The sequence below is a fragment of the Lepidochelys kempii genome, chromosome 1 (genome assembly GCF_965140265.1).
Source record: "Lepidochelys kempii isolate rLepKem1 chromosome 1, rLepKem1.hap2, whole genome shotgun sequence".
NCBI lineage: Eukaryota > Metazoa > Chordata > Testudines > Cheloniidae > Lepidochelys > Lepidochelys kempii.
In genome coordinates this window covers 286,049,108-286,073,335 of record NC_133256.1, presented here as the reverse complement: position 1 = coordinate 286,073,335, position 24,228 = coordinate 286,049,108, and the positions used below count along the sequence as shown (strand labels likewise).

General features: G+C 46.8%; 1 protein-coding gene and 1 long non-coding RNA gene across 7 annotated transcripts in view; one reads left to right on the top strand and one right to left on the bottom strand.

Moving 5' to 3' along the window:
* Positions 1 to 9,849: 9,849 nt before the first annotated feature.
* Positions 9,850 to 15,792, bottom strand: LOC140906768 (uncharacterized). The gene is made up of 3 exons (XR_012157239.1): positions 15,653 to 15,792; positions 13,453 to 13,605; positions 9,850 to 11,563 (listed from the first exon to the last, which is right to left on the bottom strand). It is a non-coding gene; the product is annotated as an uncharacterized lncRNA (long non-coding RNA).
* Positions 15,793 to 18,024: 2,232 nt separating this feature from the next.
* Positions 18,025 to 24,228, top strand: part of CPSF6 (cleavage and polyadenylation specific factor 6) — an 82,462-nt gene continuing 76,258 nt past the window's right edge. For all 6 annotated transcript variants that reach the window (XM_073327815.1, XM_073327818.1, XM_073327817.1 and 3 more), the window contains exon 1: positions 18,025 to 18,175. In XM_073327815.1, coding sequence (XP_073183916.1) covers positions 18,116 to 18,175 — 60 coding nt within the window. In that variant the 5' untranslated portion in view covers positions 18,025 to 18,115. The remainder of the gene's footprint in view (positions 18,176 to 24,228) is intronic.

The window sequence follows — 24,228 nt, the reverse complement described above, 5'->3', positions numbered from 1 at the left end:
CCCTAGTGGGCAGCGGGTGATCAGTCAGGTGCACTGAACCTCACTCCCTCTTAAAGGGGCCAGTCACCCTGTTGACACTCGCACACTGATGTGCTATGTTTATGTAGTATCATATTGTCTTGTATTTATGCAGCTTTGATGAGTTGTAAAATTGCATAATTCTGCTGGAGATCCCATGAAGTGTACAATAATCAGGCATATATACAAGCTGTAAGTCATCTTCTTTTGTACTTCTTATGGACTATTTCTTTATAAAAATCAGTACAAAATTAATTACACAGAAAATGCCTATACCTAGCTGCACTCATGGTTTTAATATGCTAATAAGAAGTTTGGGGCTAGGAATTAAGTAATAAATTAAAATCCAATTTGTGTTCCAAATCACTTAGAAACAAACCTGTACCGCACCTGTGTTTCACCTATATAGCTCTCCTCCACAGGGATGGGATTTAATATTGGGATAGGGTTGATGCATCCTGTGACTCTTCTGTAGTCATCTCAGTCACTATATGGTCATAATGTGATTAGCAATGAAAGTCCCCAAAATTGTTTTAGCAGCTGCCTTTCAAAAAAAAACTTGTAGTGGAAAAAGAAATAATCAGGGATACACGATTTTGACCATCTCATCCGCATGTACTCTACTGCACTTAACTCAATTTCTGCCTGGAGGCACACACAATATCCTCAGGGTCTTTCCATAGACTGTCAATTACGTTGCTTTCATTACGTTTTCTACAGGGCTGCCAGCAAAAATTACCCTGAAAGTCACCTGACTCTCAGTCTTGCTCTAATCTATGCCTCCTCTTGGTATGTGCTCTTTGGTTGCTGAATCACAGAGTGGGATATTGTAAATCCTGATATCACTGAAGAGAAGGCCAACCCTTTCCACCAGAATGCAGCCAACTGAGTTGAGAGTTGAGGGTACACAGCACCTTGCAAGATCAAGCTCTTGGAGCAGAAGGACCAGAGTTCTGTTTTGTTATATAACAATGAAGTCCTTTGTGGCCACAGATGTGTTACAGAAGCACATGTGCCATTGTAGATAGATGATGTCATTCTGTGTTTGAAGAGTTCGGAAGGCATGTATTTTGGTTTTGCCTTTCATTTATTTAGTTTATTTGCTGATTATAAAATAAACTATACAATATTTGTACTCAAATTCGGTTTGAAATTTCTGAGTTCTTGAGTTACTACCTGGATGTCTCTAGAACATGGGAACTCTTATTACTCAGTTTCTGTTGGATGTATAGCTAACCATATCCTTTTTTTAGATTAAAATATTTTGTCTGGTTTCAGTATCAGAGCAGATAAGAAGAGGAAAACAATACAATTATATATCGTATAATCAGAAAATAAACAAAACTATTAGGTGAACTACACAAATAATAGACAGGTTTCAGAGTAGCAGCCGTGTTAGTCTCTATTTGCCAAAAGAAAAGGAGTACTTGTGGCACCTTAGAGACTAACAAATTTATTTGAGCATAACCTTTCATGAGCATCCGACGAAGTGAGCTGTAGCTCACGAAAGCTTATGCTCAAATAAATTTGTTAGTCTCTAAGGTGCCACAAGTCCTCCTTTTCTTTTTACAAATAATAGAAGTACTGGTTTCTTTTGTTTGTTATTTTGTGAATTATAGCACTTAAAATTGGACTATAGACAAAACTGGAACAATTAGCCACATTCCCACTAAGCAGAAAAAATATAAGTGAAAGTGTCCTCAGATTTTATCTTTTCCAGATTCTGCTCTGAAGGGAAACTTAAAAATATTAAGGCTGTATCTAATTCTTTCATAGAAAGAGGTTGATATATTATTTTTGGTACATTACTAAAGTGAATTGTTAGCAACTCCATGGGTCAACAAAGAATTCAAGACTTTTTTCTTTGTATTGTATTGGCCATCTGAATTTGTGATATCATTCTATGATTCTGTTATATGATTAAATGTTACCATGGTTGCGGGATGGGAGGGTGAGAATGATAAAAATAATATCACATAAATGATTAAGTTTGGAGTTTACACTGTGAGGAAAGGAAGTTTTATACTTGTCTTCTTAAGGGCCTTATACTGATTTAATTGCACACCCCAAGCTTGAAATGAAATTAATGAAAGTTGCAATGTGCAAAGAATGGAGGATGACTGTCCTAAAAATAAGCTTTATATTGCAATCAAGGGTTTGTCTACACAGCTATAGGCTAAGATGTGAATTTAAACTGAGATAGGTTTCAGAGTAGCAGCCGTGTTAGTCTGTATCAACAAAAGGAAAAGGAGTACTTGTGGCACCTTAGAGACTAACAAATTTATTTGAGTATAAGCTTCATCATCCGATGAAGTGAGCTGTAGCTCACGAAAGCTTATGCTCAAATAAATTTGTTAGTCTCTAAGGTGCCACAAGTCCTCCTTTTCTTTAAACTGAGATAGTTATACCATTATAACTCCATGTTGACACTCTTAGTACATGATCGTTGGTTTATCTTATGTTACTTCGGAGCTGTTTAAACTACCCCTCCCTCAGTCACTCTGAATAAAAGTGCCTATGGGGAGTTATACTGGTATAACTATATAAATTTAAATATACCAGTATAATTGGTAAACCTACCCCTTGTAGACTAGCCCTGGGAGATGTTGGTCAACAGGTTAATAAAATAAAAGATGGATTTGAACTTAAGTTTTCCTGGGTCTTTACTCAGGGTTAATACTTTTATAAGTCACTCTGTGCTTCTCTAGATTTAATTGATACAGAATTACAAAAGCCTTGAATGTAGAGCTGTTATTTTGACTTAAACTGTTTATAATATACCAATAAATTTACCTAGTGAGGTGTGTTAATTGTATGAATTTTGCTGAGTAGAAAAATATATGTATATTTAGTACAGATATTTATTAAAGGTTGGAGTTTCATGTTCCATTCAAACTGAGAAAATTACATTATTTCCCACAGGTACAATTTTTTAGTTTCTGCAGGGAAAAAAAAGGGCTATATTAAACTCTTGGCTTCTGTTTTCAGCAGCTGCTGCTATAATTGCCCCCAGTTTCCCAGGCTTACATTTTTCCAGGTGCTGAAACACTGCCATGGCTATGCCAAAATGTTTTCAATCATGCATGTGATTTTAGAGGCTGTGCTGAGGACCCTTTCAACATTCATCGCTCACTGTATTAATTAATTTACTTCTGAATACGTGATCAAAAAGGAAATATGTGGAGGAATTAGGTGCTGAGTGAATACACTAGTGAGAGAATGGGGTTTAGGGAGCTGTATCTTCCCACACCCTCCACAGCATCTGGGCAGGATTTCAAATTAATGTTCTATTCATCACTGGGGAGGGGGACTGGCTACCAGGATGGTCTGCACGCCACAGCCTCAAGGCAATGCAGTCTGCTTAGGAGGTGTACGGTCACCTGAAGTGTGTGCTGATACCTGCAGCACGTGATAGGAAAGGCAGCACACTGCTCCATTGGGACATGATCCAATGCGCATTGAAATCAGTGGGATTTCTTTCCATTGACTTCAATGAGTTTTGGCTCAGAACCTACAAAGGAGCAGCAGTGTGCAACTCACAGCATTGGTGCAGTTTCATGCTTGACCTGTACCAGCAAGATAGCTCTTGGACATAACATCTAGTTGGCATCATTTTGCTCCCCACCTGCAACACTTCTCCTATTCATGAGAGTAAACTTTTATCTAAATCCTAATGGCTATTAACGGCATGTAATAGAAGGTGTCATGAGATAAAAACGAATACAGCTTAAAACTTTGGACAGAGCTTTTCACCCCATCTAGAGTATACAGCATACATGTGAACATGCTAAGCATTTCATCCCAAACTCCAAAGCTAATGGAAAGCGCATGCTGTGGCTTTGCCAAATTAACATAACAGATAAACCTAGTTTTGTATATGAGTATTTTATTATTCCGTTTTTTTGCTGTGTCTTGGCTTTGACTGTAGACAGAATGATACACAGATTAGTGCAAAGAAGAGTAATGTGTTTAGTTCTGGCCTTGGATAGAAAATCAAATCCTCATGGAATATTCATAAAAGATCTGGAGAAAGGGGTAAATAAGTGTGGTGGCAAAGTTTGCAGATGATACTAAACTGCTCAAGATAGTTAAGACCAAAGCAGACTGTGAAGAACAGGATGTTAGTAATCATTTAAAAAAGGAGAGAGAATAAGATGGAGAATATCTTATTGCCCTTCTATAAATCCATGGTACGCCCTCATCTTGAATACTGCGTACAGATGTGGTCTCCTCATCTCAAAAAAGATATACTGGTATTAGAAAAGGTTCAGAGAAGGGCAACTAAAATGATTAGGGGTTTGGAACGGGTCCCATATGAGGAGAGATTAAAGAGGCTAGGACTTTTCAGCTTGGAAAAGAGGAGACTAAGGGGGGATATGATAGAGGTATATAAAATCACCCTGATATCTGCTGGGAGAGCAATATAGCAGTGCACAGACAATTTCCAGGAAGTTTTTGGAAAGGGTAGGGGACAATTTCCTGGTGCAAGTGCTGGAGGAACCAACTAGGGGCAGAGCTCTTCTTGACCTGCTGCTCACAAACCGGGAAGAATTAGTAGGGGAAGCAAAAGTAGATGGGAACCTGGGAGGCAGTGACCATGAGATGGTCGAGTTCAGGATCCTGACACAGGGAAGAAAGGAGAGCAGCAGAATATGGACCTGGACTTCATAAAAGCAGACTTTGACTCCCTCTGGGAACTGATGGGCAGGATCCCCTGGGAGAATAACATGAGGGGGAATGGAGTCCAGGAGAGCTGGCTGTATTTTAAAGAATCCTTATTGAGGTTACAGGGACAAACCATCCCGATGTGTAGAAAGAATAATAAATATGGCAGGCAACCAGCTTGGCTTAACAGTGAAATCCTTGCTGATCTTGAACACAAAAAAGAAGCTTACAAGAAGTGGAAGATTGGACAAATGACCAGGGAAGAGTATAAAAATATTGCTCGGGGATGCAGGAGTGAAATCAGGAAGGTCAAATCACACCTGGAGTTGCAGCTAGCAAGAGATGTTAAAAGTAAAAAGAAGGGTTTCTTCAGGTATGTTAGCAACAAGAAGAAAGTCAAGGAAAGCGTGGGCCCCCCCTTACTGAATGACGGAGGCAACCTAGTGACAGAGGATGTGGAAAAAGCTAATGTACTCAATGCTTTTTTTGCCTCTGTCTTCACGAACAAGGTCAGCTCCCAGATGGCTGCACTGGGCCGCACAGCATGGGGAGGAGGTGACCAGCCCTCTGTGGAGAAAGAAGTGGTTCGGGACTATTTAGAAAAGCTGGACGAGCACAAGTCCATGGGGCCGGATGCGCTGCATCAGAGAGTGCTAAAGGAGTTGGCGGATGTGATTGCAGAGCCATTGGCCATTATCTTTGAAAACTCATGGCGATCCGGGGAAGTCCTGGATGACTGGAAAAAGGCTTAATGTAGTGCCCATCTTTAAAAAAGGGAAGAAGGAGGATCCTGGGAACTACAGGCCAGCCAGCCTCACCTCAGTCCCTGGAAAAATCATGGAGCAGGTCCTCAAGGAATCAATTCTGAAGCACTTAGAGGAGAGGAAAGTGATCAGGAACAGTCAGCATGGATTCACCAAGGGAAAGTCATGCCTGACTAATCTAATTGCCTTCTATGATGAGATAACTGGCTCTGTGGATGAGGGGAAAGCGGTGGACGTGTTATTCCTTGACTTTAGCAAAGCTTTTGACATGGTCTCCCACAGTATTCTTGCCAGCAAGTTAAAGAAGTATGGGCTGGATGAATGGACTATAAGGTGGATAGAAAGTTGGCTAGATTGTCGGGCTCAACAGGTAGTGATCAATGGCTCCATGTCTAGTTGGCAGCCAGTATCAAGTGGAGTGCACCAAGGGTCGGTCCTCGGGCCGGTTTTGTTCAATATCTTCATAAATGATCTGGAGGATGGTGTGGATTGCACTCTCAGCAAGTTTGCAGATGACACTAAACTGGGAGGAGAGGTAGATATGCTGGAGGGTAGGGATAGGATACAGAGGGACCTAGACAAATTAGAGGATTGGGCCAAAAGAAATCTGATGAGGTTCAACAAGGACAAGTGCAGAGTCCTGCACTTAGGTCGGAAGAATCCAATGCACCGCTATAGACTAGAGACCGAATGGCTCGGCAGCAGTTCTGCAGAAAAGGACCTGGGGGTTACAGTGGACGAGAAGCTGGATATGAGTCAACAGTGTGCCCTTGTTGCCAAGAAGGCCAATGGCATTTTGGGATGTATAAGTAGGGTCATTGCCAGCAGATCGAGAGACGTGATTGTTCCCCTCTATTCGACATTGGTGAGGCCTCATCTGGAGTACTGTGTCCAGTTTTGGGCCCCACACTACAAGAAGGATGTGGAAAAATTGGAAAGAGCCAGTGGAGGACAACAAAAATGATTCGGGGACTGGAACACATGACTTATGAGGAGAGGCTGAGGGAACTGGGATTGTTTAGTCTGCGGAAGAGAAGAATGAGGGGGGATTTGATAGCTGCTTTCAACTACCTGAAAGGGGATTCCATAGAGGATGGATCTAGACTGTTCTCAGTGGTAGCTGATGACAGAACAAGGAGTAATGGTCTCAAGTTGCAGTGGGGGAGGTTTAGGTTGGATATTAGGAAAAACTTTTCCACTAGGAGGGTGGTGAAACACTGGAATGCGTTACCTAGGGAGGTGGTGGAATCTCCTTCCTTAGATATTTTTAAGGTCAGGCTTGAAAAAGCCCTGGCTGGGATGATTTAGTTGGGGATTGGTCCTGCTTTGAGCAGGGGGTTGGACGAGATGACCTGCTGAGGTCCCTTCCAACCCTGATATTCTATGATTCTATGACTCTATAAAAATCATGAGTGGTGTGGAGAAAGTGAATAAGGAAAAGATATTTACTTGTTCCCATAATATAAGAACTAGGGGCCACCAAATGAAATTAATGGGCAGCAGGTTTAACACAAATAAAAGGAAGTTCTTCTTCACATAGTGCACAACCTGTGGAACTCCTTGCCTGAGGAGGTTGTGAAGGCTAGGACTATAACAGGATTCAAAAGAGAACTAGATAAATTCATGGATGTTAAGTCCATTAATGGCTATTAGCCAGGATGGGTAAGGAATGGTGTTCCTAGCCTCTGTTTGTCAGAGGGTGGAGATGGATGGCAGGAGAGAGATCACTTGATCATTACCTGTTAGGTTCACTCCCTCTGGGGTACCTGGCATTGGCCAATGTGGTAGACAGGATACTGGGCTGGATGGACCTTTGGTCTGACCCAGTATGGCCGTTCTTATGTTCTTATGGAATGCAAGTCCTTTTTGTTAGGACAAATAGTATGTTTTATTCTGCTGCTGCTCTTTGGGACTCAACTCTGTGATTGCTTTTTATATCTAGCTTTTAATGTGTTAATATGGGGAGGCTAAATCCAGAAATACTTGCTCACACAAAACTCTCACTGAAATCAATGGGAGTTTTGACAGAATAAGGAATGAGTAAAGACGCCAGGATTTGGTTCATAAGGCTCAAGGTGAGAGCCTCACTCTTATCTCTGGCCTCTTGATGCTGTTTAAAAGGGCAAAAGCAGCATAAAAGGGCCCTGAAAGCTCCATAATTAAAAGGATTCCTCTGGTGCACACATTGTGAAAGACAGATGCAAAAGCTGCCTTCTGATGACCCCTTTGCAAGCCTCAGCAGAGGGCACTTTGGGGGTGGGGCTGGAGGTGGGTGCAGCGAGGGGGTGTTAAGAATGGGGCTGCAGCGGTTCTGGGAATTGCTGCCCAGGGAGACTGCAGTAACTTAGACAGGTCCCCAGGGCTCCCTAAGTTATGCAGCACAGAATCTCACCCTATGAATTGTAAAACAAGTAATGTCCAACTGTGAAAGATGCAGGTTGGCCAATCCTAGAGATATATGGGCCTGATTCTCACTTACACCTTTACACTGTCAGTATAAAGGAGCCAAAGCACTAGTATAAAGCAACGTTAGTGTAACTGAGAATTCAGGCCACAGGACTTCAGACTACAGCATAACAATAAGAGCTGTCTCACATTGCCCCTAATGTAAAGCCCCAGCTACTGGAGTCATGAGATTATGTGACACTCTCAGCTTTCATTTAAAATAAAGTAAGTTTCTGGCCCTCATGGTTATAGAAAAAAGCCTGAAAATGTGAATCCTAAGGACTCAAAATCCAGAAGGCAAATAAATGTCAGGTCTGATTCAAGATTTTTGAAAGCTTGAGGTTGGCAATACTTCTCAACCCTGACCTAGAGGTGAGTGTGTTGTTCAGTCTTTATGTTCTCCTTGATCTGTCTGTTGAGGATACCAATTAGTGTCAATAATGGTGATAGTTTTGTAATTGGGACACCTCTCCAATAAGAACTAGAATGAGACCCTCAACTCATTTAATGTATTATAAGTAAGAATACATTTTAGTCATGGGTATTTTTAGTAAAAGTCATGGACAGGTCACGGGCAGTAAACAAAAATTCATGGCCTGTGACCTGTCCATGACTTGTACTATATACCCCTGACTAAATCTGGGGGCAGAGGTGGCCCAGGGGTGCTGCAGGTGCTGGGCAGGGGAGGCCTGGGGGCACCATGGGTGATGAGGGGTGGGCGGCCCGGGACCTCTGCTGCTGCTACTGGGGAGGGGGGGTTGACGGGGCTGGCACACCTCCTGGCTACCTACCTGGCTCCACACCTCCCTGGAAGTGGTGACATCCCACTCCCTCTGCTTATAGGTGGAGGCGTGGCTAGGCAGCATGCCTCCACCTTGAGCACCGCCTCGCAGCTCCCATTGGCTGGGAACCGGGGTGGTGCCTGCAGACAGAGGCAACGCACAAAGCCCCCTGGCCACGCCTCCACCTAGGAGCTGAGGGATGTCGCCACTTCTGGGGAACCCCCCCCCCCCCGAGGTAAGTGCCGCCCAGAACCCTCACCCCCTCCCATGCCCCAACCCCCAGCCTTGAGCCCTACACCCAAACTGCTGCTGCTGCTTGGGGGAAGGGGGACAGTGGCACAAGACTGCCCCAGCAGCGGCCAGTGTGGCTGGCCCAGGGGCTGCCTGCTCAGGCAACCCCCGGGCCAGCCGAAGGGCCGCTGTAGAAGTCACAGAGGTCCCAGAAAGTCACAGAATCTGTGACCTCCGTGACAAACTCGCAGCCTTAACTATAGGTCATAATATAGCCATCTGATGATATGGGTTTCAGTCTGCCTTTGATTTTAGTCAGCTAGATATTGGGTAAAAGACGTTGTAGTTTATCATCAATCCTGTGATACATATTAGCTATTGGAACTCCATACAATGTGCTTTATGCTTTTTAACTGAAGTGTTTGTGATAATTTTAACTATTTTTTTTAAATAGATTTGTAACTGTCTCAGACCTTAGAAAATGGACACAATACACAGATTTTTACAAAATACAATAGAATAGATAAATGTGGTGGTTGGTGTCTGTTTTCCTCTAAATGCACAGGGGATTTATGGTAGTTGCTGTGTATAACATTACTAAAAGTTCCTTCTGCACTGATAAGTGTATGGACACCTTTGATTGTACAGGTACAGTATATAGTTGCCTACTCTTTATTTACACTAAATAATCACAGTTATGGAAGTATAAAAGTTATAGAAAAGTGAGTTAGAAATGAGAGAGAGACAGAAATGAGAATACACAGAAGATATATAAGCACATGTATGGCACGAATAAGCAGAAGAAAGAATGTTAGGTGTTCGGCTGCGTGTGTGCGTTCTCCCTGTGTCCTGCCCCAGCTTTGCGCAGGCAGCCACACAGCAGACCTCGAGTGCACCACCTCATGACCACAAGATTCGTTAAGGTACGAAGGCACCAGGCCAGGTTTATTGTTGACAAAGCACAGTAATAGCACCTGGCAGACTTTACGAGGATACTAAAATGTGTATGCCCATGACAATGGACGGATCTCAGTGAATGGCGGGACTTTCCATTCCCCCGTCGGCTGGACCAAGATACTCCCTCTGAGTTACATCTTTATACCCTGATACAAACAAATTAGTACTGCCTCTGACATAGTTAGTTACTACCCCCTGACATGGCTAGTTATCACCCATCACCTTGTACATGTTGGTTCAATCAAAACATCTCTATTATGTACTGTCATCCTGACCTTATCTTTTAGGAGGGGTCAATGTGTTCCTGTTATTCTAGGGGAATGCTTTTGTGCCATCCTTGATATCAGGATGTTCTGGTATCACTTGATATCAGGATGTGTTTGCATGAATAATCTGTGCCTAGCACTTCTTAGGAATGTGTATTTCTGCAATATCAGCCCTGTTTTTGCCAGATTCTGTGAGCAAGTTCTGCCTCATACCAGGTCTCTGACACAAGCGCTTATGTCTCAGGCTCTCTTCCTATTCCATTCCCCTGCTTTTTGTCTTTTTATGGGGAGGATGTTTACCTGTCGAGGAAAAGCATAATGCATGGACTGAAGGTGGCCCAGTGGGCTAAACACTGTTATGTGGCCACCTTACTTTCCCATCCACACATTCTGCCCCATATGTCCCTTACTCTGCACATACCCTCATACGACTGATGGACAGATTTTATTTTTCAATTGTTTTTAGTCCCTTATAGTGGACCTGGGAATGTTAGGCCTAGGATCATGACAGAGGCGTAGGGTGTAGAGTTGTGCTTTGATAACCTATGGGTGACATAAGGAGGCCTTTATACTTAGTTGGTGGTTGGTGAGATGGGCTTTGGTCAGGATTATAATATACATATGTGTATATGTTTGTACCTTAAACATTTCTTACACGACACACTTGGTTCAACACACCTCACAGAGTATCCAAGTATACAGATGTCCAACAGCCCTTACAAACTGTATAAGTACAAACATTTGCTTTTAAAACATTAATAAGCATTTGATTATTCCTTATAATGATTACTCATTACTATGGCAGTGTGGATAGCTAGTTCCATGCCCAAAGTAGGTGCAGTTGTTCCCTGGAGCTTGAGGAGGGAGAACTGGCCACCTTGCAGGAGGAAGAAAGTTAGCACCCTGGACAGAGCAGTGCTGGGCAGGATCAGGGAAGTGAGAGCGAGCTTCTGGCTGGCTGCTAAGACTGGCATGCTGAGGCCATGAGATAAGGGCAAAGAAGATGCTGGGGCGGCGGGGGAATGGCCCAGGGAAGTAGACTGAGAGGTTGGAGGGGATGCAGCATGTGGCTGCCATCTATAGGTCTCTAGGCCAGGACCTGGGGTAGTGGAAGGGCCTGGGCCCCGCCCTCCCTCACCTTTGAGAAAGTGGCTGGCCCAGTGGACTGCAGTACTGTCCCCTAGAAGTGGGGAGCGCATAGTGTGGGCACAGATGGAAGGTTGTGTCCTGAAGAGGATGCCGCAGTTCTTGGATGCCGCAGTTCTTGGGTCCAGGAGCAGAAGTGATGGTGGGTGAGACACCATTGGGAGTCAGTGTACTGACCTGTGGAGCTAATCTGCAAGATGTTCAGCAGGAGGCACTAGCATGGTGAGTCCTACCCCATCACAGAGATACACATATTTTCCGGTGAAATTTGAAAAGGGATGGACAGTTTCTGAAGGGGAGAAATGCAAGAAGGCTGAAAAGCTTATATGCAAATACATGTTTTCATACATTTTCCTAAGAAAACAGTTTGATCTGAAAAATCCAAATTTTCAAGGTTAAAATGTGGACATAATCTGGATGTTTGCCAGATGCCTAATCCTGTAAACATTGTGAAGGGTCTTTAGTCATACAAAGAGTCCCAATGACTTCTGAACTAATCACAGAATTAAGTATTTGCTGCATCAAGCTTTAATGCACAATTCAAATGGTTTGGTTCATTTTGCTTAAATGATAGTGCCATCTAGTGTAATACCAGCATAAAACAATCCAGCAGTGTTACCAAATCCATTCTCCTCGATCTCATGTTCCAGCTAAGGACCTTTCTGCATTACACATACAATTAAATCCAGCCAAGCATTTAGTTTCAGACAAAATGTACTGAGTCATGTGTAGGTAGCCTGGACAATGCCTGTCATGCAGTCCAAAGAACGACAAAGATTAGTCAATAAGAGGAATCTTTTAAAAAATGTGAATGCAGTGGCCATGAAAAGCATCATATTGGCAGCCTGTGATGGGGTGCACGAGACCCACACTGGTGAACTACGGGTTAATGAGCAGCTCTGGGTCCAGAAGGCCCTGCCGAGTCACCCCTGCTGGGCATGCTCACATTGGAGGCTGAGCTCAAAAGGGAGCAGCTCAGTTCAGAGAAGGTGGACAGCGAAGTGGAGCAGTTGTGTGCTGCAAGCTTCTGCAGAGAAACTGCCAGGGCTCCACACGGCTGGGACCAGGTCCCACTGCCCAGCTGCTACAGGTCTGAGGGCCAGGACTGATAGGCTGTGACTGATAGAGGAAAATCCTCCAGAGCATGAACTCCAGGGGGAATCCAAATGCAGTCCAGTGGCGCCAGTGGAGGATCTGAAACCAGGGTAGGAAATGGCCCAGGGAGCCGGCATGGGGGGAGCCACCAATCTGGCAGCACAGTTAAAATATTACTCACATGGCCCAGGGTCAGAACCCAGTGGAACAGGGAGGGCCTGGGTTCCCCTACCCCTGGTCATTGTCTCCTGCCACTGGGTGGTGTTGCCAGGTTCAGACTTCAGTCCCCTGACAGAGCCTTAAATTAAAACAATGAGGAGTCCGGTGGCACCTGAAAGACTAACAGATTTACTTGGGCATAAGCTTTCGTGGGTAAAAAACCCACTTCTTCATCTGTTAGTCTTTAAGGTGCCACCGGACTCCTTGTTGTTTTTGTGGATATAGACTAACACGGCTACCCCTCTGAGCCTTAAATTAAGGTGCCTCATCTATCTAGGGGACAGCCACCGCTCATGTAATCCTTGACCTCTTTGCTCACAGTTGCCAACTGTGAGGCAGACATCCATCTGCTAGAAAACTGACCGAAATCACCAACTCTAGTAACATAGGTGACCAAACAGACATCAGATGGTAACAATTTATAGCCCTTGCCAATCTAGCCTTGATTAGAACTGTAGATCTGGAGGTGAAGGGCTCTGGAACCCATTACTTATCCCCTGAGTCACAGATTCCCTTAGTTATAAATAAAAACTGAACAAAATGATATAATAATGTATAGTAAAGACCATACTATCAATATAACATTTCTACTTAAATAAAATCTCCTCAGGGATAGTTCTGCAGTCATCTGTTTTGAGTAGCTAGACAGTGCCAATATTATAATTTTGAACAGAGCATCAGAGGGGTAGCCATGTTAGTCTGTATCCACAAAAACAACGTGGAGTCTGGTGGCACCTTAAAGACTAACAGATTTATTTGGGCATAAGCTTATATGGGTCAAAAACCCACTTTTTCAGATGCATGGAGTGAAAATAACAGATACAGGCATAGATATGTATTGGCACATGAAGAGAAGGGAGTTACCTTACAAGTGGAGAACCAATGTTGAGATTTTCGAATGCGGAGATCTGAGCAGGCTTCATGGCTATGGTGCCTGCATGGGTAATCCTGGAAAAAGGGCGCGAAACGTAGGAGAGCAGAGTGGCAGCGGAAGAGGTGCTGCTCTGTTCACGATAGCTGAAAAACAGTAGGGAATGGTTGTCTTCTGTAGCTTTCACGGAGGCGGGAGCTCAGGACAGACAACATGGAGAAGGTCGGTAGCGCAGCAAGAGTGGGAGAGCAGAGTTGGCGGTGGAAACTATGCTGCTCGGTTCATGATGGCCAAGCAGAGTTGGCAGAAGCGTTAGATGAGGAAGAGAAAGAGTAGATACTAGAGATTACATAGGAAGATGAGAGGAAATGCGAGGTTGATTCATAGTAGCAGGAGAGCTCCGGCTGGGGGTGCGGGCTCTGATGTGGGGCTGGGGATGAGGGATTTAGGGTGCAGGAGGAGGTTCCAGGCTGGGGTTGACGGGTTCGGAGTGCAGGAGGGGGATCAGGGCTGGGGCAGGTGGTTGGGGCACAGGAGGGGGTCAGGGATGCAGGCTCCAGGTGGCACTTATGTCAAGCAGCTCCCGGAAGCAACAGAATGTCCCCTCTCTGGCTGCTATGTGGAGGCATGGCCAGACAGCTCTGCGCACTGCCCCGTTCACAGGTGCCACCCCCGTAGCTCCCATTGGCTGTGGTTCCCAGCCAATGGGAGCTGCAGAGCCGGCATTTGGGCCGGGGCAGTGTGCAGAGAGCCCTCTGGCTACCCCTACGTGTAGGAGCCAGAGGGGGACATGCCACTGCTTCTGGGAGCCACACAGAACCACAGCAGGCAGGGATCCTGGAGAAGTGAGGAAAGAGATTGACAGAGCAAGACAGGTACTCAGAAGTCACCTACTACAGGACAGGCCTCAAAAAGGAAAATAACAGAACACCACTGGCCATCACGTACAGCCCCCAGCTAAAACTTCTCCAGCACATCATCAATGATCTACAACCTATCCTGGAAAACAATCCCCCACTCTCACTGGCCTTGGGAGGCAGGTCAATCCTTGCTTACAGAAAGCCCCTCAACCTGAAGCGGATACTCACCATCAACTACACACCACACCACAGAAACACTAACCTAGGAACCAATCCCTGTAAGAAACCTTCAAGGAATTAGTCAATATGTGTGCAGCATTATCAATTTATGAAGAGCGACATGAGCATTAAGTATTATTTGTAATAAACCAGTTTCTGAGCTTCATATTAATTTCTTTAAAAATGGATGTAGTAACAAAAGATGGTTGCAAAAAATTGGTATATTTGGTTGTATCACACACATGCTATTAATGAGGCACATGATCTCATTGGTGTGTGCTGTGGAATAAAGACATCTGCAGTAAATTATTTGAAAAAGAGGCAGCAATCCCCCTGTTGGGGTAACAAATGCCTATAGGGCATGGTCTTATCTGGGGAAACAATGTAGGAAGACGTGCTCATGAGTCCCACGCTATTAAAAAAAGGGGCATGATAAGAAACAAGTGTGGAGGAGTCTGTCACAAGGAGACATATGTTGTATGATCCTCCAGGAAAATCATGGGAACAGTAGAACTAACTTTACAAGTTTTGTGTGTGAAAGAAGCATAGCGGAAGAGGGAAAAGGCCTACTCAGTCACACCAGTGTGCAACACACATCACCAAAATAGAGGGAGCCAAGGAGAAGCTGCTGAGGAGGTCAAGTTAAGATGGTCCACAGAGTTTCAGTGGTATGAGTCTTTATGTGCATATAAAAATGGTGCTGTTGGATACAGTTATGTGGGCTTGCCTAGCCTTACAGAAAAGGCTGTAAGTGTATATTTTTAAAAAGTTACCATAGGGAAAATTACTCCAGCCAGGACAGATTACGCATTTTAGAGCTCACTATTCAAAGAGTTAAATTTAAGTGTAAGAGAGAAATAAAAATTATGAAATGCACAGACCAGTCAAAAAACTAAAATAACATACTTTGAAAGAATAAAATTACAGAGAATATATGTGCATTGCAAAAACTACAAAGAAGTACTAACAACAAACACCACCACCAGAAGTATGTGTTGGGAGGTGAGTGTGAAAGACTGTGTGTGTGTGAGAGAGAGAGAGAGAGAGATTGTGTGTGCTTGGGAAGTCTCTGAGAGACCGTGCGCTGTCTCTTTAAGGTAAAGCACTCACTCACCCAGCGTTCAGACTCAGACCCTCTCCTGCTCGAAGTCCTCCAGAGCTGGGCTATCCCATCTCCCTTGCTGGAGTACAGAGGTGGGGGGGATACCCTGACATCAGCACTCCCCTCTCTGCAGGAGGGTTCTAGGAGCAGCAGGGACTCCAAGGCAGAGGGCAAGAGCAACGTGAAGCAGTGGTGAGGGAGGGGCACCTGAACACATGCTGTGGCTGGATGTGGGCGGCTCTGTTAATCAACTGCAGGGCACTACAAAACATTCCTGGGCAGCTGCCCCAGCGCGCAGCTTAGAGGGAACACAGCATAACATTTGGTGTTTTTCATAAAGCCCCAGCTCCTGGATACTTGCTGTTAACTCTCAGCTTTTTTTTTTTTTTAAGCTTTTTTTAAGTTTTTCATTCTCATGATTGCAGAGAAAGTCTTGAAAATGTGAATCTAGTATTGTCAGTCACAAACATCTAAGAATTGTGAGTCTGGCCCTCCAAATTATGAAATTGTCTTAAAAATCATGCGATTTTTTAAATGTAATAATAAATTTTAAACAAATAAATAATAAATTGTGTGTTCTTTTTATTTGCCTTCTGTTTTTTGAGCCTTTATTGTTCACTTGTCACACTTTCATGCTTTTCTTTGTAATCACAAGGGCTAGAAACTTGTTTTTTAATTGAAGTTGAGTCTTGCATAATCACACTTGTCTCCAGGAACGTAGGGCTTTAACTAAGCAAGACTGATAATAAAATCATGAGAGCTGGCAATACCGGGAATCCTAATGCCTCAAAAACCAGAAGACAGAAGTACAAAGGCCCAGATCCTCTAAGGTATTTAGGCACCTAGTTCCTTCTGAAATCATTGGATTTAGGCACCTAAGTGCCTGTGAGGATCTGGGCCAAAATGTATTTTTTTAAATCTTATGTTATTTAACACAAACTCATGATTTTTTTGTATCTGACGTATGCTATGTTAGAATGGGAAAAGGTACTGAGAAGGGCAGCAAAAATTATGAGGGGTATGGAACAGTTTTCATACAAGGAGACATTAAAAAGACTGGGACTATTTAGCTTAGAAAAGAGACCACTTTGGTGATGGTATGGAGAACAGGGAAGTGTTATTTAGCCCTTCACATAAGAACTAGGGGTCACCCTATGAAATTAATAAGCATCAGATTTAAAACAAACATAAGGAAGTACTTCACACAATGTGGAACTCATTGCTGGAGATCTTGTGAAGGCCAAAAGTGTAACTGGGTTAAAAAAAGAATTAGTTAAATTCCTAGAGGATAGGTCCATCAATGGCTTAGCCAAGATAGTCGGCGAGGCAAATCCCATGCTCCAGGTGTCCCTGAATTTCCAACTGCCAGAAGCTGGGACTGGATGACTGGCGACGGGATGCATCTCTCAAAATTGCCCTGTTCTTTGCATTCCTTTGAAGCACCTGGATCACTGGTCTGATGCATGATGGCCATGCTTATGATTTTAGAATGCTGATCATGGGCAATTTTATTCCGTCACATGGAGGTTCTTGTACCAGGCCTCATTACCATAGTATCTGAGCACCATCCAGTAACACACTAAGCAATGCCAGGTTTCAGAGTAGCAGCCGTGTTAGTCTGTATTCGCAAAAAGAAAAGAGTACTTGTGGCACCTTAGAGACTAACGAATTTATTTGAGCATAAGCTTTCGTGAGCTACAGCTCACTTCATCAGATGCATTCAGTGGAAAATACAGTGAGGAGATTTATATACATAGAGAACATGAAACAATGGGAGTTATCAATGAGACTAATGTCTATCGCATTTGGTTCATTTGCTCTCTCATCTGCTTGCATACTCCTCCCCCCCCCCGCCCATTTGTTTGACTGTAAGCACCATTAGCTCATGCTCAAATAAATTTGTTAGTCTCTAAGGTGCCACAAGTCCTCCTTTTCTTTTTGCGAATCCACATGGGCCCACGCTAATGCCCAGGGCTCCTTGCAGACACTGGGTCCTGCCTGCGCCCAACTAGTTACAGGATTAGGACCTGAGATTCAAAGCCCTTTGGGGCAGGATCTGCCCCTGACTTGCAGTCTGGGAAGCCCCTCACCCCAATGGGGCGCCAGGCTGGGGCCTGCGAGCACTGCAGTATGACGCAGAATTCTGGTTACAATGGTGGGTCCCCAATGCCGCCCCCAAGAGTGGGGGAGCCTGGTCAGAGAGCAAACCTCCAACCCGCGTCGGGAGAGGCTGCAAGGACCGCGGGTATCGCTGAGAGAAACTCCCCAGCCGGCCTGCGTGACACCCCCTCCCCCCTAGCCTGGGGCGGGCTCAGGCGCATCCTGTGGGGGCAGCAGCAATAGCGGCTGCAGTAACCGGAAGGTCCTTGTCTCCTTCCGGAAGTGACGTTGGCTCCCCCTCCCCGGCGGCGGCTCTAGACCCGGGCGCGGCGGGCGGTGGAGGCGGCGACGGCGGCCCGAGGAGCGGGCGGGATCATGGCGGACGGTGTGGACCACATAGACATCTACGCCGATGTGGGCGAGGAGTTTAACCAGGTACGCGCGGGCGGGACCGATCCCTGCGCCGCCGGCAGGGCCGCGCGACGGGGAGGAGGAGGCGGCGCAGCCTCCGCCGCCGCCGCCATTGTTGGTGTAGGCGCCCGGCCGTGGGTTTCCCGCGGAACGCTAGGCCGCTAGCGCAGGCCGCATGCGCGGGGCCCGGCAGCAGGGGGCCCGCGTGGGGGGGAGGGGAGGTCGCGCCGCTAACTCTGAAGGGGGTAACGGGCCTCAGCTCGGAGAGCGAGAGCGGCCTGCACCGGGCATCTGCCACCGGCAGCCAGCCGACTCGCTCCCTCATGGCGCCGCCCCTCTCCGCCTTATGGGGGCGTGCGCAGGGGAGAGACCGTAACGCGCCTGGCAGCAACCCCCCCCCCCCATCTCCGTCTCCCCCGAGAAACCGTAACGCGCCCGGCAGCAACCCCCCCCCCCATCTCCGTCTCCCCCGAGAAACCGTAACGCGCCCGGCAGCAACCCCCCCCCATCTCCGTCTCCCCCGAGAAACCGTAACGCGCCCGGCAGCAACCCCCCCCCCACCCCATTTCCGTCTCCCCCGAGAAACCGTAACGCGCCCGGCAGCAACCCCCCCCCCCATCTCCGTCTCCCCCGAGAAACCGTAACGCGCCCGGCAGCAACCCCCCCCCCACCCCATCTCCGTCTCCCCCGAGAAACCGTAACGCGCCCGGCAGCAACCCCCCCCCACCCCATTTCCGTCTCCCCCGAGAAACCGTAACGCGCCCGGCAGCAACCCCCCCCCATCTCCGTCTCCCCCGAGAAACCGTAACGCGCCCGGCAGCAACCCCCCCCCCATCTCCGTCTCCCCCGAGAAACCGTAACGCGCCCGGCAGCAACCCCCCCCCCACCCCATTTCCGTCTCCCCCGAGAAACCGTAACGCGCCCGGCAGCAACCCCCCCCCATCTCCGTCTCCCCCGAGAAACCGTAACGCGCCCGGCAGCAACCCCCCCCCATCTCCGTCTCCCCCGAGAAACCGTAACGCGCCCGGCAGCAACCCCCCCCCATCTCCGTCTCCCCGAGAAACCGTAACGCGCCCGGCAGCAACCCCCCCCCATCTCCGTCTCCCCCGAGAAACCGTAACGCGCCCGGCAGCAACCCCCCCCCATCTCCGTCTCCCCCGAGAAACCGTAACGCGCCCGGCAGCAACCCCCCCCCATCTCCGTCTCCCCCGAGAAACCGTAACGCGCCCGGCAGCAACCCCCCCCCCACCCCATTTCCGTCTCCCCCGAGAAACCGTAACGCGCCCGGCAGCAACCCCCCACCCCATTTCCGTCTCCCCCGAGAAACCGTAACGCGCCCGGCAGCAACCCCCCCCCCCATCTCCGTTTCCCCCGAGAAACCGTAACGCGCCCGGCAGCAACCCCCCCCATCTCCGTCTCCCCCGAGAAACCGTAACGCGCCCGGCAGCAACCCCCCACCCCATTTCCGTCTCCCCCGAGAAACCGTAACGCGCCCGGCAGCAACCCCCCCCCATCTCCGTCTCCCCCGAGAAACCGTAACGCGCCCGGCAGCAACCCCCCCCCCCATCTCCGTCTCCCCCGAGAAACCGTAACGCGCCCGGCAGCAACCCCCCCCCCCATCTCCCTCTCCCCCGAGAAACCGTAACGCGCCCGGCAGCAACCCCCCCCCCATCTCCGTCTCCCCCGAGAAACCGTAACGTGCCCGGCAGCAACCCCCCCCCCCATCTCCGTCTCCCCCGAGAAACGGTAACGCGCCCGGCAGCAACCCCCCCCCCCATCTCCGACTCCCCCGAGAAACCGTAACGCGCCCGGCAGCAACCCCCCCCCCCATCTCCGACTCCCCCGAGAAACCGTAACGCGCCCGGCAGCAACCCCCCACCCCATTTCCGTCTCCCCCGAGAAACCGTAACGCGCCCGGCAGCAACCCCCCCCCCATCTCCGTCTCCCCCGAGAAACCGTAACGCGCCCGGCAGCAACCCCCCCCCCATCTCCGTCTCCCCCGAGAAACCGTAACGCGCCCGGCAGCAACCCCCCACCCCATTTCCGTCTCCCCCGAGAAACCGTAAGGCGCCCGGCAGCAATCTCCGCCTCCCCCGAGAGACCGTAACCGGCAGCAACCCCCCACCACCACGCCCCATCTCCGCCTCCCCCGAGAGACCATAAGGCGCCTGGCAGCAACCCCCACCCCCACCATCTCCGCCTCCCCCGAGAGACTGTAACGCACCCACTAGCAACCCCACAACTCTGAGGGACTGTAGTGCACCAGCAACAATGCTTCATCTCCTCTCCCCCCCCCCCCCGACTGTAGCGCACACACAGCAACTGTTCCATATTCCTAAAGAGAGAAAGAGACTGTATTATACACCCAGCAACAAATCCCCTCCCTCATCTCTATATCCCCCCGAGACACTAACCCACACACAGCAACCGGGGTGGTGGGGCTCGGGCTTTGGCCCCCCTGCCTGGGGTGGTGGGGCTTGGGTGGCTCAGACTTCATCCCCCGCCCCCCCGTGTGTTTAGTGTAGTTTTTTTTGTTGTCAGAAGGGGGTCATGGTGCAATGAAGTTTGAGAACCCCTGCTCTAGAGCAGTACCCAACTCCTTTATCCCCATGGAAAGAGAGCAACTGTAACACAGATACAGAGCAAATGTCTGCTCTTATCCCCATAGAGAGAGGTTGTAACACACACATAAACACAGCAATACCTTCTGTATCGAGAGAGAGAGCAACTGCAACTAACACACACATACGCACCCTCCCCTGGCCTCTGGATATCCCCAGAAAGAGCAGTTTTAACACAAGCATAACAGACAGAGAGCAATGCCCCCATATTCCTGTAGAGCAGGGATTCCCAAACTTGGTTCTTGGCTTGTTCGGGGTAAGCCCCTGGCGGGCCACAAGACGCTTTGTTTACCTGAGCGTCTGCAGGTACGGCTGCTGGAAGCCCCCAGTGGCCGCGGTTTGCTGTTCCCGGCCAATGGGAGCTGTGGGAGCAGCCCCGGACCAGGCAACTGTTTCCTGCAGCTCCCATTGACCGAGAACAGCGAACCGCGGCTGCTGGGGGCTGCGAGCGGCCGTACCTGCAGACGCTCAGGTAAACAAAGCGTCTCATGGCCCGCCAGGGGCTTACCCTGAACAAACCGCAAACCAAGTTTGGGAACCCCTGCGAGTGTAGAGTGTTATAAAACACAGAGCACCAGCCCTCTGGGTTATTGAGAGAGGAACTGTAACACATACATATAGTAACAATCCCTGTAGAGAGAGCAACTGTAACACACAGCACAATACCCCCATCTCAATAAAGAGAGAGGCTGTAACAGACAGGAACACCCCGACCAACTCATAACCTGAGAGAGACTGTAATATCTACTTAGCAACAACTCCCATCTCCATATCCCCAGAGAGAGAGAGGGACGGATGGACGGACACACACACACACACAGTAACAACCCATCCCCAGAGAGACTGTAACACATAGCACAATCTCTGCCATCTCCATGTTGGAAACCTCCTTATCCCTTGGAAGTCTGTAAAACACACGATTCCCACCAGCACCAAAGAGGGGATAGAGATACTGTAGCATATGCATGAAAATCCTTAATCTACAGATGGATAAAGAAACCATAAAGCAAGCACAATTTCTTGCCTTATCCAAGGCCTCCTAGTAGGAGAGACTAAAATGTGGCAAATTTATCATCCAGAGAGAAGGAAACTAAAATATGCACTGCATTTTCTTGCACACTGCAAAAATTAATAAATAAATATTAGGAGAGAGACTTGAACTGAGCAAAATTTGTCCAGTGAGTCTCCAGAAGGTGAGAGTTGGACCAGTCCTGAGACATGTAGGGTTGTTAAAATATATACTCCTTTTGCCTCCTAATGATAGAGCTTTGTGGAAACACATCTACTTTTTTCCTGTTTTACAGCCAGTAGATTTTTAGCTATTTACTCTTTTTCTCCTTTTTCATTCATCTCAAAAAGTCTACTTGCCCTTACCAAAATTAATGTCCTGTTCTTATCAGGTTTGCTGTAACCTAGTTACCATCTGTATTTACGTCAAATGGGCTCTGGCATTGTCCTAGGTCATCATACCCCAGATTGCATTGTTTCTGCCCCAGAGCGTGAGAAATTAAATAAAGCGGCCACCCTCCTGCAGACACTTCCAGTCCTGCAGAGCTACTAATGCTCTGCAGTTGGCATTTGAGCACATCTTTTTTAGCAGGGGGAGGTTGGTGTGTGTCAGAGAGGGAGATAGGTGGTTGTGTTTGGGAAAAAGTTCTGTTTTATTTGGGTGGTGGATAGAAAAGGAACAGAAGAGTGATTATCACAAATGTTTATTTAAACATTTAGACATTTGTGATTTTTTTAAATTAATCAGTTAATCATTTTGGTGAGACTGCATGTTACATAGTGACATACCATAAAGTAAGCAGGCAATGGAGAGGACTGGTTTGTTCTCTTAGGCCTTGTCTACATGGAAAAGTTGTACAGATATAACATAAGGTGTGAATTTAAACTGATATAATGCAATTGGTGCAAACTTTTGTAGAAACACTCCAATTCCAGCATAAGAGTGCTTTCTTTGGTGTAGTTTAAGTTGGTTTGGAACTGGTTTAAACTAAGCTGAAATACTCCTACGCCAAAAAAAGTGTCCACGCAGTATTTGCACTTAGTTAACTAAGTCAATTTAATGAAACCAGTGCAAGTGTGTGTGTAGAGAAGCCCTCAAAATGGGAACACTGTGGCTACAAATATGGTGCAGATACCTACTTCCTTCTTGAAGCCATTGTTGCAAACATGGCTGCCAAAGAGAAGATGACTGAGAATATGCTGTCTCTTGCGATATGGCATTGTGATCCGGGGCTACCCAGTGCTGGGCATTCTCTAAAATCATTTTGGTTGTCAGGACAATGGCACCAAAGAATATTTGTTCAAGCTTCTTGTTTAGATATCAGTTTGCCATACCACTTTTGTTAGACTTTGTCTATAGTAAAAAGAGTTTGCCAGTATAGCTATATCAGCAAACCTTCCTAGTGAAGATACAGCTCATACCAGCAAGAGTTCTTTTGCTGAGACTGCTTAGTCCAGTTCCCCAAACAAAATAAGCTATAACAGCAAAAGGACTTTTTTGTTGGTATAACTGCTTCTACAGTAGGCCTTTTGCCAGCATACTTGAAATGTGGGACTCCCCTCCCGCCCACCACTGATGTAGCTATGCTAACAAAACTTTTAAGGGTAGGCTAGGCATTAGTTTTGACTGTCATCTTTCTTTCTCTGGCAGATTATTTTACAGCAAGGAAGAAAAAAAGCTATTTTCCCAGTGGTTTTACCCTTGGTGATGGTGTTTCCAAATGTCTCTAGAAAAGCACTTGAAGTTTGTGACATATATAACATTTCAGTGAAGAACTTCATAGAAAGCAGACAAAACTTATCGAGCAGTTTCCACTGTGTGCCTCTGATCCCAATAAAGTGGCAAATGTCTAGAATCCCGTTTGATTTTATTCTGTTTTTTCTGGATAGTACATATCCTCTCCTGTTAGGAAAAGGTTACATACTTAATTACGTCCTACCTTTCTTTCTTAGCATCTAATTGAGTCAACAGTGCACAAATAGACACTAGCTATAAACAAATCCTGCCAAATGAAAAGTATTAAAAAACAAAACAACCTTCTCTGTAAAGGCTGTGGTGTTTTTTTTTTTTAATGTGGTTGTAATGCTGAAAATTTCTGCTGTGACTAATTAGATGTGGCTCTCAGGCTTCTGGCAAGTTGCCACGTGGCCCAGGTTGTCTGCTTTTCTCTTTGCTTCAAAAATGCACACAAGCCATTGCTGTGCAATGGCTCATGTGCTTAGTAAATTTCAGAGATGTAGTGGGGTTCAGGTTGCTAACTCAAAGCTGACAAAGAAGGTCCCACCCACAGTGCACAACTCCTATAGCCAATTGATGATCCTGTTAAAGATCTGGTAAGTAGATGAAATTGAGATAATAAGGAGGTTCTCCCCAACAAAGTTTAGTTAACTTGTCTTATATTGACTACTTAGTATAAACACACTCCAGAACACTGTGCCTTTCAGTCG